This window comes from Heptranchias perlo, chromosome 2, assembly GCF_035084215.1.
Source record: "Heptranchias perlo isolate sHepPer1 chromosome 2, sHepPer1.hap1, whole genome shotgun sequence".
Taxonomy (NCBI): Eukaryota; Metazoa; Chordata; class Chondrichthyes; order Hexanchiformes; family Hexanchidae; genus Heptranchias; species Heptranchias perlo.
This window is the reverse complement of record NC_090326.1, coordinates 104,800,230-104,815,726: the sequence shown is the minus strand read 5'-3', so window position 1 is coordinate 104,815,726 and position 15,497 is coordinate 104,800,230. Positions and strand designations below refer to the sequence as shown.

Genomic DNA, 15,497 nt, shown 5'->3' with positions numbered 1-15,497 from the left:
ATCAGTTATATATTTGACTCCAATAATACCCATTATTTCTGACCAGGGCATTGTATCATTAAGGCCGTTGAATGACAGAAATAAAAGCACAAGATGTTGGAAATAAACATCAGGTCCATCAGCATCCAGAAAGGGAAAGGACAAATAAAGTTTCAGGTAGAGATCCATTATCACAAAGCGAGAAATGGAAGGGATTTTACGTGACCGATGAAAACAAAGGGGGAAGGGGAAAACAAAAGATTGCAGGTAAAATCTATTCAGTGTTGTGCAAGGAATCAGCTAATTGGTTAATAGATTGTGATTGGATTTTTTTTTTAAACTGGAAAAAGGTCGAAATTGCTGGCCAACTCAATCAGAAGTGTAAGACACAAGGTGAGAAAAACTTCTCCAAAATAGACAAGGGCAAATTGGACTGAGTATGGAAAAAACTGGTTGGAAAATGTACCAGGTCGCTAAAGTCTGAAACTGACAAAGGCAATGTTCACGCAGAGTGACCGAGAGGAAGATGAGATGCTGGAGGTTAAATTGGTTAACGCCCAAAAACAGGCGCGGGCATCGCATTGAGTGATTAACCCACGCCCGGTCGACCCGTCGCAGGTAGGGTGAGACACTCATGCTACCAGAGAACTTACCTCGTGCATGCGAAAAATCCAGGCCTCGTCACTACGATTCCATGACATTTGCACTTTCCACCAGCAGGGGGAGCCTGAATCTCTTAAAGGCAGGCAGTCTCTCTGACAGCCTGCCAAAATCTCTTAAGGGTAGTCAGAACCTGTTACTTGCTAAAAATAACAGTCTGCTGTCTGCAAGGAGTCTGAACGGAGATCAGACATCGCACACATAAACCACAGATGCAGGTCCCGTCCCTATGTTTAAAATTGTAGAGTTATGTTAAAACATTGAATAATGGTTGCACACCACTAAATCCCACATCCTCCAAACTGCATGCCAGACCTCACCAATCTGCTGGTAGAGTTGGTACCAGGCCTGCAAGACTGTGTGCACCAAGGTTCTCTGATGATGCACTAGAGGCCTTGGTGCAAGAGGTGGACAGAAGGAGGGGCATCCTATATCTGCAGCAGGGGAGGGACATGAGGCCCTCCAGACATATGCTCAAGAGGCAGTGGGAGCAGAGGGGGTCGCAGTCAATGCCAAGCACATAGTACCACGAATATGGATGCAGTGCAGGAAGAGGTTCAATGCTTTGACACGAGTGGTCAAGGTGAGTGAGGTCAACTGTCGAGTGGCATCTCCTACCAACTGCACCACTAGCCATATCCACTGCTCTAAGCACTACACCCCCTATCACCCACCGACCAACAAACTCTTTCAATTAGTACTCAACTCTTCCAATGAGATGCTTCCTCTCACCCTTCCACATGACCACTGTTTCAAGCCGCACACCCACAACTCACACACACTGGCAGCTATTCAACCATGACAGGCGTCACCCAGACACATGTCCCACTTTCTTGCAGGAGAAGGTGGCGCATAACAGGAAGCTGCAAGTGGCAGTGGCATTTAGCCCCTCGGAGCCTGTTCCGTCATTCAATGAGGTCATGGTTGATCTGTGACCTAACTCCACATACCCGCCTTAGCCCCATACCCCTTAATACCCTTGGTTCACAGAAATCTCTCAATCTCAGATTTAAAATTCACAATTGAGCTAGCATCAACTGCCATCTGCAGAAGAGCGTTGAAAACTTCTCCCACTCCTTGTGTGTAGAAGCATTTGCTAACTTCACTCCTGCAAGTCCAGGCTCTAAATGTAAGGCTATGTCCCTTTGGCCTAGTATTCAAGTATAGGAGACCTCCAAAAACAGTTACAAATGCATCAGCAGCCAAAAGCAATAATCCAGCAACTAACCTGTAAATCCTGCATGGTCCCTTTAAAAAGTGCTGGTGGGGGCGTCCTCCAGGCACTTTAAGATGGTTGTGGTTCAGCATTGCGTTGAGTGGAGCATTAAGTCCCAAAATGGTGTCTATCACTTACATCAGTGTTACACACTGATCAAACGCATTTTCTCCATACTTTACACGCTGCCAGCATTCGTTATTTTGTGCATGTGCTGAGCCCTTTATCAAGATGGTGTCCGGCGCACGCATCCAAGGCGCTATCTTGGATGTTCGAGAGGCCGCGTAGCACAACGGGCACTAGATGGCCCAATTTCTAGCCCACTGTTTCTGAAATCCCTTACCTGAAGAATCAGTGGAGTTCTCTGTTGTGTTAGAAGAACCTTCTCCAAAGACACTTCCACTAATGTTCACATAAGCGCTGTTGCTGACAGTTGCTGAACATAAAAAAAAATTGAGTCAAGAACTGAGACAAGAGTTAGATCAGCAAGTCAGTTTTCAGTTGTATATGTATCTTACTCTTTCTCAACATTTTTTATTGAAGAACCGAGGTGAAAAGTTAAGGCTCATTGTGCAGGTGAGAAGTCTGGATAAATCAAAAAAAGATTGCCTTTCACACTTGTGTTCTGCCCATAATAATAATAAATGTTGTAATACACCACAGAGCTTAGATGTGACCAACAGGTATATCAGACTTTGACATCAATCAACCTAAAAGTTTAGAACTGAATCTTTGGGGCCGATTTTCGGATGGTCGAGGGGGTGTGTTGGGAGTGAGGGGGGCTCCTAAAATGGCGGAATCCTGGAGCGGGTTCAAAGCCCAGCTCCAACCCGCTGACTTCCGGGTTCCCCAGTGACTCGATCGGGTGCGCACACAGCTCCCGCATGAGGGACTCCCACCAGCAATTAAAACCGGCGGGATGCTACTTTACATAGTTATTTAGATACTTGAGGTACTTGACAGGCCTCATTGAGTGGAGATTGTGTCAGGGGTGCAATTTTGAAGGTTCCTCAGTGTGTTTCCTGTGCTGTGGGAAACACTCCCAGTTGGAGCAGTCGTGTTTCAGCCAGCAGCCAGTGGGAGATGCAAAGGATTATTTGACAGGTGGGAAGAAAACCTCATGTATTGCAGCAGGGCACTCTGTCACTTCAGACAAAGTTTTGCCTACAACACATTTGTCTTTCCACTCAAAATTATTAATTTATACCCTAAGCTCTGCTGTGCAAACACATTTATCTACATTGCGGACCCCCTCAAACTCACACCGTCAGGATGGGGAGCACCATAACTGTATTCATCACTTCATCCAAGGACGAGCAACATCACCAGCCTCGCCAGGCACGCTGTCCACCTTCACTACGTGGAGCTCCACAACACAGTGCTGCGCCACAGGCACCTGCACAAAATAGTCATGCGACTACACATACACCCAATGTAGGGTGACCCAATGGGTGGCATCAAGTGTGGGTGTTCATGGAGAACCTCATGAAAGGGACTTATTACACAAGCCAGTTAAGAATGGCCAAGACGTGGCAGTAGTGGTGACAATAATAATATTTAATGTGCCATTAACAAAAATCAAATATAAATAAAAAACATGACAAACAGTGAAACACCCTCGTGCATCCCCTTTGTGCAACAAAACCTTTGCTTACGCTTACGAGTACTCCTACGTGGTGCTTCCCCCGTGGCTGCAGCAGAGGTAGTGGCAGGTTGCTCTTGTCCATGCCCTGACTGATTAGATGCTTTGGGCCGACGCCCTATGGGTTTCGGTGCCCATGAGGGCCCCTCCATCTGCACCTGTGCAGGGGCAGATTCGGCCACCTGGAGAGGGGGGAAACGGGTGATACGTGGGGGCACTTTGAGTGGCGTCCCCACTTCCATGCGCCCTTTCGCCATCATCCCTCTCCTGGGCCAAGCCCACATCACTCCTACCACCCTGCTGGACAACAGTTTGGAGGACATATGTGAAGCCTTGTAAGGCCAGTGCCAGAGTATCTGCCTGCCTGTTTAAGGTGGCAGAAAGTTGCTCACCCGGAGTCCGAAGGGGCGTTGTCAGGGCCTCAGTGGACTCATTGGTGAGCTGTGCTTGAAGCTCGATGGAGGCTCGCCTTCCCTCCATCGCAGACATTCCCCGCACTTACCCGCGACACTATCTCAGAGATGCCCTCACGTCCCTGTGACAGTATCTCAGAGATTCCCTCCTTTACCTGTGCCACCATTCCACTCATGCATCCTCCGCGCAATTGTGGAGAGTGCGCGTGGCACCCATTCCAGCACCTCGCAAATGTGCTGCTGCCCCCAGGGTTCAGCATGTGTCCAACTGAGCAGAGCCAGGAGAAGAATGCTCCAACCGTCGCGAACTCTCCACTGCTGCCCCTGCCACCAGTGTCTGCTCGTGCTCACATGTGTGGTGACTCACCATGTGCGACCCCAACTAAGTGAGGACAGGGACCCATCGAGGTGTGTGTATCTGCACTGGTGGATGGCTCACTCAGATGTGGCGGTGCCCCCTCAGAGGCCGGCAAGTCCTCTGAGGAATCTCCCTTCATTGTCACGGCGGTCGCTGAAGGCCCTGTAAGAGAATAGAAGGCAATATTAAGCATGATGACAGATGTTGAGGTGCTGAAGATGGCAAGGCATGTTAACATCATTTGCTATTGTGAGTGCTGAATGTTAAAGTTCTCTCACCAACCGTTTGTCGGGTGGCAGTATCGGCGTCCCCGATGGACAGGCACTTGAGGGCGCTGCTTTGTTCAAGAGCCTCCTGCTCCGCGTCCGTGAGGACGACCAGATGTTGCGGCCCCCCCTCAGGTCTTCGCCCTCTCCCATGCATTCTGGGCTCTCTTCTTCTATAAAGGGGAGAAAGTAGAGAGGCATGAGTGAGGGATGGTGACATGGCCAACCGCTGAATGCACTGATTTGGGTGAGGCTGACCGTGAAAGAGATGCATCGGGGGTGAGTATGAGACAGAGCCATGACACTGTATCAGGATTGGGTTGAGTGGTAGTGGTGGGATGAGTACTCGGGAGGTGAGTAAGTGCAGCTAAGTTGAGGATGAGGTTTGAGTGGGTGTGAGAAGTGATGTGATAGAGTAATGTTGGCAGTGCAGAAGGAGTTGGGCGGTGGGAGCGGTGATGTGGAAGACGGAATGTAGGAGAATGAATAAGTGTACTCACTTTGGCTGACTTAGTTGGGTCATTGAAGCGCTTCCTGCACTGGATCCATGTGCGGGAGACGTTGTTGCTGCTGGTGACCTCCTCTACCACCTTGAGCCAGGCCTTCTTGGTGGCAGAGGCAGGTCACTTCCTCCCGTCCGCTGGGAAGAAAACATCCCTCCTCCTCCTCCTCCTCCTCACCCCATCCAGTAGGACCTGGAGTGAGGCATCGGTGAATCTGGGAGCAGCCTTTACCCTGGTCTGCTCCATTCTATAATTTTGGTTCTTTGCTCAGTAGCAGCATTGGAGGACTGCCCCTTTAAATGGGGCTCCTCCAGCTGACAGCCTGTGATGTGGGTGCGCAGTCCGCCCGCTGCACAGGTTCACGACGGGAAACATGGAAGCCACAGTAAGTGGCTTCAATTTAACCGCGATCGCGTGGGGAACGGACAGATTTTACTGGGCGGGTTACCCATGCGCCCAATCGCCCCGCTGCTTCCATCCCGCCTCCCTGGTAAGATCAGGGCCTTTTAAACCCCCACAGCATTTAAAAAATACTTCAAAATCAAAAACGACAGGCAGATGACAGGATTATCAATTAATTCTAAATCACTATGAAAAAATTAGGAGACACCAATGGATTTGTTAAAAGAAGTTCGTGTCTGACTAACTTGATTGAATTTTTTGAGGAGGTAACAAGGGGGTCGATGAGTGTAGCGTGTTTGATGTAGTCTTCATGGATTTTAGTAAGACTTTTAACAAAGTCCCATATGGCAGACTGGTCAGAAAAGTAAAAGCCAATGGGATCCAAGGGAAAGTGGCAAGTTGGATCCAAAATTGACGCAGAGGCAGGAAGCAAAGGATAATGGTCACTGGGTGTTTGTGTGACTGGAAGGCTGTTTCCAGTGGGGTTCCACAAGGTTCAGTACTTGGTCCCTTGTTTTTTGTGGCATATATTAATGATTTAGACCTAAATGAATGGGGCATGATTAAGAAGTTTGCAGATGATACAAAAATTGGCACGTGGTTGATAGTGAGGAGGAAAGCTGTAGACTGCAGGAAGATATCAATGGACTGGTCAGGTGGGCAGAAAAGTGGCAAATGGAATTCAATCCGGAGAAGTGTGAGGTAATGCATTTGGGGAGGGCAAACAAGGCAAGGAAATACACAACAAATGGAAGGATACTGAGAGGTGTAGAGGAACAAAGGGACCTTGGAGTGCATGTCCACAGATCCCTGAAGGTAGCAGGACAGGTAGGTAAGGTGGTTAAAAAGGCACTTGGGATACTTCCCTTTATTAGCCGAGGCATAGAATACAACAGCAGGGAGGTTATGCTAGAATTGTATAAAACACTAGTTAGGCCGCAGCTTGAGTACTGCGTACTGTTCTGGTCACCGCTTTACAGGAAAGATGTGATTGCACGAGAGAGGTCTACAGAGGAGGATGTTGCCAGGACTGGAGAATTTTAGCTATGAGAAAAGATTGGATAGGCTAGGGTTATTTTCATTGGAACAGAGGAGGCTGAGGGGTGATTTAATTGAGGTGTATAAAATCATGAAGGGCCTCGATAGAGTGGATATGGAGGACCTATTTGTCTTAGCACAGGGGTCAATGACCAGGGGGCACAGATTTAAAGTAATTAGTAGAAGGATTAGAGGGGAGCTGAGGCGAAATTTTTTCACTCAGAGGGTGGTGGGGGTCTGGAACTCACTGCCTGGAAGGCTGGTAGAGGCAGCAGCACTCAACTCATTTAAAAAGTACTTGGATGTGCACTTGAAGTGCCGTAACCTATGGGGCTATGGACCAAGTGTTGAAAAGTGGGATTAAGCTGGATTGCACTTTTTCGGCCGGCACAGACACAATGGGCCAAATGGCTTCCTTCTGTGCCGTAACTTTCTATGATTCTATGTATACCATGTACCATGGTGGTTTACAGCGAGTCGGAGGACATGCTGTTTTATCCCACAGGGCCATTGACTTAAGTGATTAATAAAATCCAATTTGACTTATTCAGAGCATAGTGAGAGCATTAGTACTATTTTCAGGCTCAAATTCCATGATTGTGTGTAATTTGCTAAAGTGACAATTATACAGCGCAATGGAGATGTGTTATTGTGCTCGTATTTTACGTGCTGTTGGAAATAAAATAAACATTGGTTAGAGATAAAGAAATTAATGTAAAAGGTTAAGTGACAGGAAGAAATTATATATAAACTGAAATGAAATAAATTAACTGAAAATAAAGATGAAAATTAATATTGGAACATTTTTATATAATTGTAATTTTATATAAATTGACATTAAATTAATGTCAAATGTACAAAATAACATATTAAAATATGTGTGTGTAGATGAGGGGTAATCTCATGCTCCCAGCCTGGAGTGTCACCACAAAATAAGGATTTAAACATAATAATATAGTGCTTTCACGCTCCACGGGCTGATTAATATCTTTGCAACCCTGTAGTGTGTATAAATAATATAATTGGTGCAGAGTATAATTCATAAAGAATATATTTAATTTATTTATGTCTGCACACAATCTGTCAGCACCACTTGATTCCCTGTTGTCACATTTTTGTCACACGTTTGCATCACCTTTTTTTCTATTATAAATTCATGTGTCCATATTTATTGTGGGTTTTACCAACGTAAACACATCAATCTAATTGTTCAATCTGGCCAATGGAATCCCACAATTCTCTCAAAACCCTTCTGAATTTTTTTTTAAAACTGCCATTTTTTTCCCTCATTCACTGAGATTTGTTGTGTCCAAAATAAGGGTTTAAACATAATAATATAGTACAATAAATAGATATATTACAATAACATTATTAAATGTATCCATTCCAGTGTCTTTTGTATCTTTTAATGCCTTCTTTCGAGTTTTTACTTGAAGGCCTCAGCCTCTCCCAAAAGGTAAGGCTTGGACTAATTGGGCCAAAATTTGCCGTCAAAATAATGGTGAAGCAAATGGTACTCGCTGTTATTTATGCGCAAATGCTATAACAACCTCAGGCAAGGGCAGATGCGCGGTTAAACGTGGAAATCCAAAAGTTGCTGTCCGAGATGCACTGCTCCGCTGTTATATTCGCAAAAACAGCATTTCGCTGAATGCCTCACCATTGACATACATTGAATGTCGTGAAGTTGCTGTACTTGCACGGTAGATCCGAACTAAACTCTCCACAGAAAGCTATGTCTTGTTATTTCAAGCGCAAGTACCCTTTTAACAATGTGATAATTCTTAATTACTGCCAATCAACCCCTCTGGCAATGAAAATTAACTATTACAAGCGTGGAGTCTCATTCCTTCAGGTTTTAATTGTTGTTGGAGATTTTTAAAATATAAAATTTTAAATCAAATTGTTTTTTTAAAAACGTTTTCTTCCTGTCTCTTCTTTCTCTCTCTTAATCCAATCTTTCTGTACCAGATCTGACATTGAATTCACCCACTCTAATTTACACTTCCTTTTCCGTCCTTGCGCTGTTCATGTCACAATCCTTCATTTGATTGGTTAAGGAGATACACAGTTGCTTGCCCTATTCACTCAGGTTCCAGATGCCTGGTTATCACGTTGCACTTTCAGTAACTTACCACGCAAAAAAATTAAAAACCTAAATGTGCAAGGGCATGTCTAACTAATGGCCGATGCCATTAGATGCTCTGCTACAGCAAATTATAGCCCAATATTTTTGCCCAAAGCTGTGACACTGTGAGCTGAATTTGAACAGTGCCTTTTCAGCATGTACAGTGCACCTAATTTCCCAGGATGTAACTGCTCAGTCACATGTACTGAGGAACATTTTTTCTTTAGCTTCTAACAGTTTTCTCTCAAAGGTTTTTCAAAATTATTTCAAGTAAAGGTAGAGACAAATCTCAAAAGCTTCACTGAGATAGAATTCATATTGATGCTTTTTTTTAGAAAAGAGGCTGTATTTGTGGGGCTGTGTTTGAGAGAAAAAATGACAGTGTTTATATTAAACAGCTGTTGTCACCTTTGTTTTGTGTTCTACAAACTTAGAATAATAGAAAGGTTACAGTATGAAAGGAGGCCGTTCGGCCCATCGAATCCGTGCCGGCTCTATGTAAGAGCAATCCAGCTAATCCCACTCTCCCGCCCTATCCCCGTAACCCTGCAATTTTCTTTCCTTTCAAGTGCTTGTCCAATTGCCTTATGAAGGCCATGAGTGAATCTGCCTCCACCACCCCCTCGGGAAGTGCATTCCAGATCCTAACCACTCATTGTGTAAAAAAGTTTTTCCTCATGTCACCTTTGGTTCTTTTGCCACTCACCTTAAAAAGTTTATCCAGCACAGGCACGATAGGCCGAATAGCCTCCTTCTGCGCTGTAACATAGGAACATAGGAACAACAGTAGGCCATTCAGCCCTTGGAGCCTGTTCCGCCATTCAATGAGATCATGGCTGATCTGAGACCTAACTCCAGAGACCCACCTTAGCCCTATATCACTTAATACCTTTGGTTAACAAAAATCTATCAATCTTAGATTTAAAATTAACAACTGAGCTCGCATCAACTGCCATTTGAGGAAGAGAGTTCCAAACATCTACCACTCTTTGCGTGTAGAAGTGTTTCCTAACTTCACGCCTGAAAGCCCTGACTCTAATTTTCAGGCTAGGTCCACTAGTCCTAGAATCCTCAACCAGCGGAGTCGCTCCTCGTAATTTAACCCTTGGGGTCTAAATATCATTCCAGTAAATCTACACTACACTCCCTCCAAGGCCAATGTATCCTTCCTAATGTGCGGTGCCCAGAACTGAACACAGTACTCCAGGTGTGATCTAACCAGGGCTTTGTATAGCTGTTGCATAACTTCTACCCCCTTGTATTCTAGTCCTCTAGATACAAAGGCCAGCATTCTATTCACCTTTTTGATTATTCTCTGCACCTGTCCATGACATTTTAATGATCTACATACATGGGCCCCCAAGTCTCTTTGGACCTCCACTGTTTCGAGCTTTTCACCATTTAGAAAGTACTCTGATCTATCCTTTTTAGGTCCAAAATGTTTGACCTCACACTTGCCTGCATTGAAATCTATTTGCCACAGTTTTGCCCATTCACTTAATCTATTAATATCTCTCTGTAATTTTATGCTTTCATCTACACTGCTTACAATGCTGCCTATCTTTGTGTCATCGGCAAACTTGGATATGTGACTCTCTATCCCGTCATCTAAGTTGTTAATAAATACAGTGAATAGTTGAGGCCCCAACACAGATTCCTGTGGGATACCATTGGTCACATCCTGCCAATTTAAGTACCTGTCCGTTATCCCCACTCTCTGTCTCCTGTAACATACTATGATACGATGAAAGTGAGAGAGAGAGAGAGAGAGAGAGAGAGTCAGACAGACAGACATTAGGATCAGAGAGACAGGAATGAGAGAGGTGTGTATTTGTGATGTTTTCATGTTAATGTTACTTCAAACAAAAACAGCTGAATTTTGAAACCAGCTAATTATCTCCTCTATTTAGCTGACAGTTCGATGAGGTTAATGCTAATGACCTACATCTGTGATACAGGGCTTCTCATTTCTATCACTTATGTGAGGGAGATCGGGGCAGGGGGAATGCTAGAGAGGGAAACAAAGAAACTGAGAGAAAGACAGACAGGAAATGTCTTTCCTCATTCAAATTTGATTTCATATTTTATATAAAAAAACAAGTTGAAATTTTGAGAGTGAACAAAGCCTCTTTTGGGGAAATATAGAAAGTCAAGCAGGAGAGATGGGGAGGAGGGAAATTGGCTGAAGGTGAGGGGGTCTGTGGCCCTTAAGGTGAGCGAATGGAGGGAAAAGGATGAGGTGAGTGATAAATGAGTGAGAGGGAAGGGAAGATAAAAGGATTGAGTGGGTAATTCACAGGTAATGTTTATAATGGGAGTGAAGGTGTGGTCGGAAGGGGAATGGGTAATGACAAAGTGAAAATGTAGAAAATGTAATGGGAGCTAGGAGGTGGCAAATAAGACAAGTGATTGGGAGAAGGGATGGGAAGGGGGCAGCTGAAGACTACATTTTCTCTACAACCTCCACCCAACTGCACACCCTGCAGCTGTTGGTGGCTCCTTTCCCTGCCACTTCACATCATCACCACCCATCTTCTTCCACTCAAAATGAAAGAAGAAAACAAGGAAAAGACAGAGATGTATGAAGAAGGATTATGGGGAGAGAAGCAGAAGAGAAAGTGAGATAAACTCAAGGGAGGAGAAATCGAGACAGAAACAGCAGCAGGAGGACAGCATTGACTGATAAGAAAGAGAACATATTTTTGGACTTATTTTGTGCAATGCCGCAAAACAACAACTTTTATATAGTGCCTTTAATGTAGTAAAACATCTCAAGGTGCATCACAGGAGCATTATCAAACAAAATCTGACACCGAGCCACAAAAGATTGACCAATAATATTGTAAAAATCTTATGTCTGCACACACTGTCAATTTTTTGCATTATAAATTGCTTTGTCAACATTTATAATGGGAACTGCCTCTGTAAACTTATCATGCTACAATTACACCTGGCCACTGATGGAGATGCCGCATTGTGACCACTGACGAGAGATTGTAATCGCAGCATGACAAATTTACAGAGGGCAAGCTAGACAAACTTGAAAGGGCTTAAAACAAATAAACCCCCAGGCTTCGATGGTATTTGTCCAAGAGTGTTCAGAGAGACGAGCAAGACACTCAATCATAAGAAGGGTGTCAATGGGCCCTGGGGAGATAACAATAGATTGGAATCAGGCTAATGTGATGCCCATATTCAAAAATAGTGGCAAAACAGATACAGGCAATAATACAATCTGTATTAAATAATAAAATCGATTATCAGGACTAAACTTGAGGATTATCTGCACAATAACCTTGTAAGCAGCGGTCGATGCAGCTTTAGATGGGGAAAATCCTACCTGATCAACCTCCTTAAATTTCTTTGAGGAAGGGTCAACCCTAAGTAGACTGTGGTAAACCCTACAACATTGGGTACTTTGACTTCCAAATAACATTTGATAATTCCACATGAAAGATTACTAATTAAGCACAAAGCTGTGAGAACATAAGAACATAAGAAATTAGAGCAGCAGGAGGCCATACAGTTCCTCGAGCCTGCTCCGCCATTCATGGCTGATCTTTGACCTCAACTCCACTTTCCCACCCGATCCCCATATCACTTGATTCCCTGAGAGTCCAAAAATATATCGATCGCAGTCTCGAAATATACTCAGTAACTGAGCATCCACAGTCCTCTGGAGCAGAGAATTCCAAAGATTCACAACCCCAAGTGAAGAAATTTCTCCTCATCTCAGTCCGAAATGGCCGACCTCTTATCCTGAGACTATACCCCTTAGTTCTAGACTCTCCAGCCAGGGGAAACAACCTCTCAGCATCGACAGCCTCTATTTAGAACAAACTTGAATTTGGATAAGAAACTGGCAGAAGGAGAGAAAACAACGGTCACAGGTCAGAGGGGTAATGTCACAGTAGGGGGAAAGATTGAATGGGGTGAACCAGAGCTCAGTGCTAGGACAACTATTGTTTATAATTTACATCAATGACTTGGATTCTGACACTCAATACAAATTGGTTTCAGTTGCAAGTGGTACCAAACTAAGAAGGGCAGGAACATCAAAGTAGGGAGCCCAGAAAGTACAGAATGAGTTAAACAAAATATGCAAGTGGGACGAACAATGGCAGATGAAATTTAATGCAAATAAGTGTAAAGGACTGCATACAAGAAGGAATAATGGGCAACATATATACTTCATGAATGGTGCTGAACTAGCTACAGTTGAAGTTGAAAGAGACATCGAGGTCTTAGGGGACATGTCTACTCAACATGTCTTGCTAATGCAGAGTAGCAATCGACAAGGGCAATAGACTGATCAACTACATCAGCAAAACAGAAGGCAAGTATAACAGATAGGTAAGTATAAACGTAAGGTAGAAATGTGACAGCCAGGTGTGACACAAATAATCCAACAGGAGGAAATAGTTATGGTTGGCAAGACCGGAAGTATGCTATATCTTAGACTTAATAGTTAATTATCAGGTTTAAGGTATACACATTTGATGAGCACTGTCATGAATATTACTTAGTTTGAATATGAAGATAATCAAAACCTCATTTTCGCAATAGATAAATTATGATCTAAGCATCAAGTGTTTAATGGAGCAACTAGATCAGAGACAGCAAAAAATAGGTCTGACAAGCCAAAATGATTGAAAAACTAAAGTATATTCACAAAGGCTATAAATGAAGTCCAGAATATATAAACAAGTCTGGTAAATTAGTGCTTAAAATGCCTTTAATACCAGACAGATAAGTACATAATGATATCAATCATTGGGAAGTAATAAGATTTTATGCTACCTGGAACAACTGGCAATCCTGAAATTGTTCCTGAGCTGCTCGATCCTCCTCCAGAAAAGGACCCTTTAAAACCCACATACAAGCATTAGAGTTCATGAAACCATTTTTAAAAACTCAAATAGAATATATCCTAATTATCAATCATAAAATTATTCTTTACACATTTTCTATATTATTTAAATTGTACAACTTTTAAAAACTCGTTGTGTGTGCAGAGGGAGGGGGAAGGAGATGATTCTTCAGGCGCACAACTGTTTTTCTATTGCTTTTCCTTCTCAGCAAAGGCAGAATGAGAAATGGCCACTTTGATGTGTGGCAGAGGTAAAAGTTACATTACAATCTCAGCACAGCATCTGATCAGAAACATGCATTGGTGCAACAAAAGCATAAGATAATAATCTTTGTTGTGATTATTCCAGAGCATGAAAGAAAAGAAAATATGATCTGTGACTTTAGGAGCTGAACTGTTCAACTTCGGATTTGTAAGTACAATAAAATGTTAAGAATTTTAAAATATCTTGCAGGAAAAGATATCCAGACCAAAATTATCCAAGGCTAAAGATTAGTAATCTTGATGATTCTCTTCTCTCCCATGCCTGGCTGCATGAAAGACAATGCTTTTCTTCACTGCTTTACATCCTGACGATTGTGCTCTGCGTTGTTTCTGTAACAAAGTCGCTTTTAACTGTTCATCTCGAATAACTTCCAGTTCTTATGAATTGCCATTCACCTGAAACATTTCCAGCATTTTCTGTTTTTATTTTAGATTTCCAGAATCCACAGTATTTTGCTTTTGTTTCCCTTTTAACATGGACAGGTCGTTAGCCTGCCTCACAACTCCCTGCCAGGAGAACTGGCTAGATGCAACGAGCAGGGGCGGGGGGGGGGGGGGGGGGGGAGGACAGGTTGCAACTCCACTCCCATCAGACCCAAGTACCCCGTTGAATGTCAAACCAGTTATTGTATTCAGAGGCCAACTCTGCTCACCAGGGCAAACTAGATGATCAGTAAGAATTAATTAGGGATTAGTTGGCCAGCTACAATAGAGTCATGTGGTTTGAATGTGATATCAGCAATTCAATTAAACAAAATAACTTTGGAAAAAGTGGGTTCAGACCAAATTTTAAAAACAGATGAATCCTACATCCAATCCCAGGCAGCAGAGTTTTGGATGAGCTTAAGTTTCTGGAGGGTGGAAGATGGGAGGCCGGCCAGGAGAGCATTGGAATAGTTGAGTCTGGAGGTAACAAAAGCATGGATGAGGGTTTCAGCAGCAGATGGGCTGAGGCAGGGGCAAAGACGGGCTATATTACAGAGGTGGAAGTAGGCAATCTCGGTGATGGAAAGGGGTTGGAAGCTCATCTCAGAGTCAAATAGGACGCCGAGGTTGCGAACAGTCTGGTTCCGCCTGAGACAGTGGCCAGGGAGGGGAATGGAGTTTGTGGCGGAGACCAAAGACAATGGTTTTGGTCTTCCCAATACTTAATTTAATTCAATCATCTAAAACAGACATATGTTAGGCACTGTCCATTTTGATTTGCAATCATTAAAATCTGCAAAACAATGTCATTGACCCTTTCCCCACAAAAGAGGGCAATGTACACCCATATGTTTTACTAAAATTGTACAATTCTGCTTTTCATAGCAAGTTGATGAACATAGCATCAAATTAATCAATAAATATTAAGGAAACTTTATATTGTCCAATTCACACTTAATAGTTTCACTTTACCTCCCCATTCAATGACTCCACTTTTTGATCTGTCAGGCTGTGATCCATTGCTTTCCATGCTGGAATCCTTTATACTGGAGGAAGCAGTTACAGGCATTGCTGAGATCTGCAATCTCTCAGAAATAGAAGAGAAGTTCTGACTACTGGTTGCATTCAGAGTTTCACTAACATCTAAAACAAAATGCAATGACAGAAATTTTGAAATACTAGAGTGCATACAAAAGGTAAATCACTGAGCTACTTTTACACAGTGTTCTTCTGTTAAGTACACAATGGGCTTGACCTAACTCCATTGGTGGGTGGAGGATGCAGGGAATGGAGCTTTTCCAAAACCTTATGTACTTATCAACAGTACAAACT

The 15,497-nt window shown here is 43.4% G+C and overlaps 1 protein-coding gene across 5 annotated transcripts in view; it reads right to left on the bottom strand.

Annotated features, from left to right (window-relative positions):
• LOC137341938 (polycystin-1-like protein 1) overlaps nt 1-15,497 on the bottom strand; it is a 288,830-nt gene that overhangs the window by 123,917 nt on the left and 149,416 nt on the right. For all 5 annotated transcript variants that reach the window (XR_010967170.1, XM_068005486.1, XM_068005476.1 and 2 more), the window contains exons 25-27: nt 15,138-15,308; nt 13,406-13,468; nt 2,199-2,291 (exon numbers count right to left, since the gene is read on the bottom strand). Coding sequence is in view for 4 of the 5 variants with exons in the window: in XM_068005486.1 (XP_067861587.1) it covers nt 2,199-2,291; nt 13,406-13,468; nt 15,138-15,308 (327 nt within the window). In the remaining variant the exon portion in view is untranslated. The remainder of the gene's footprint in view (nt 1-2,198; nt 2,292-13,405; nt 13,469-15,137; nt 15,309-15,497) is intronic.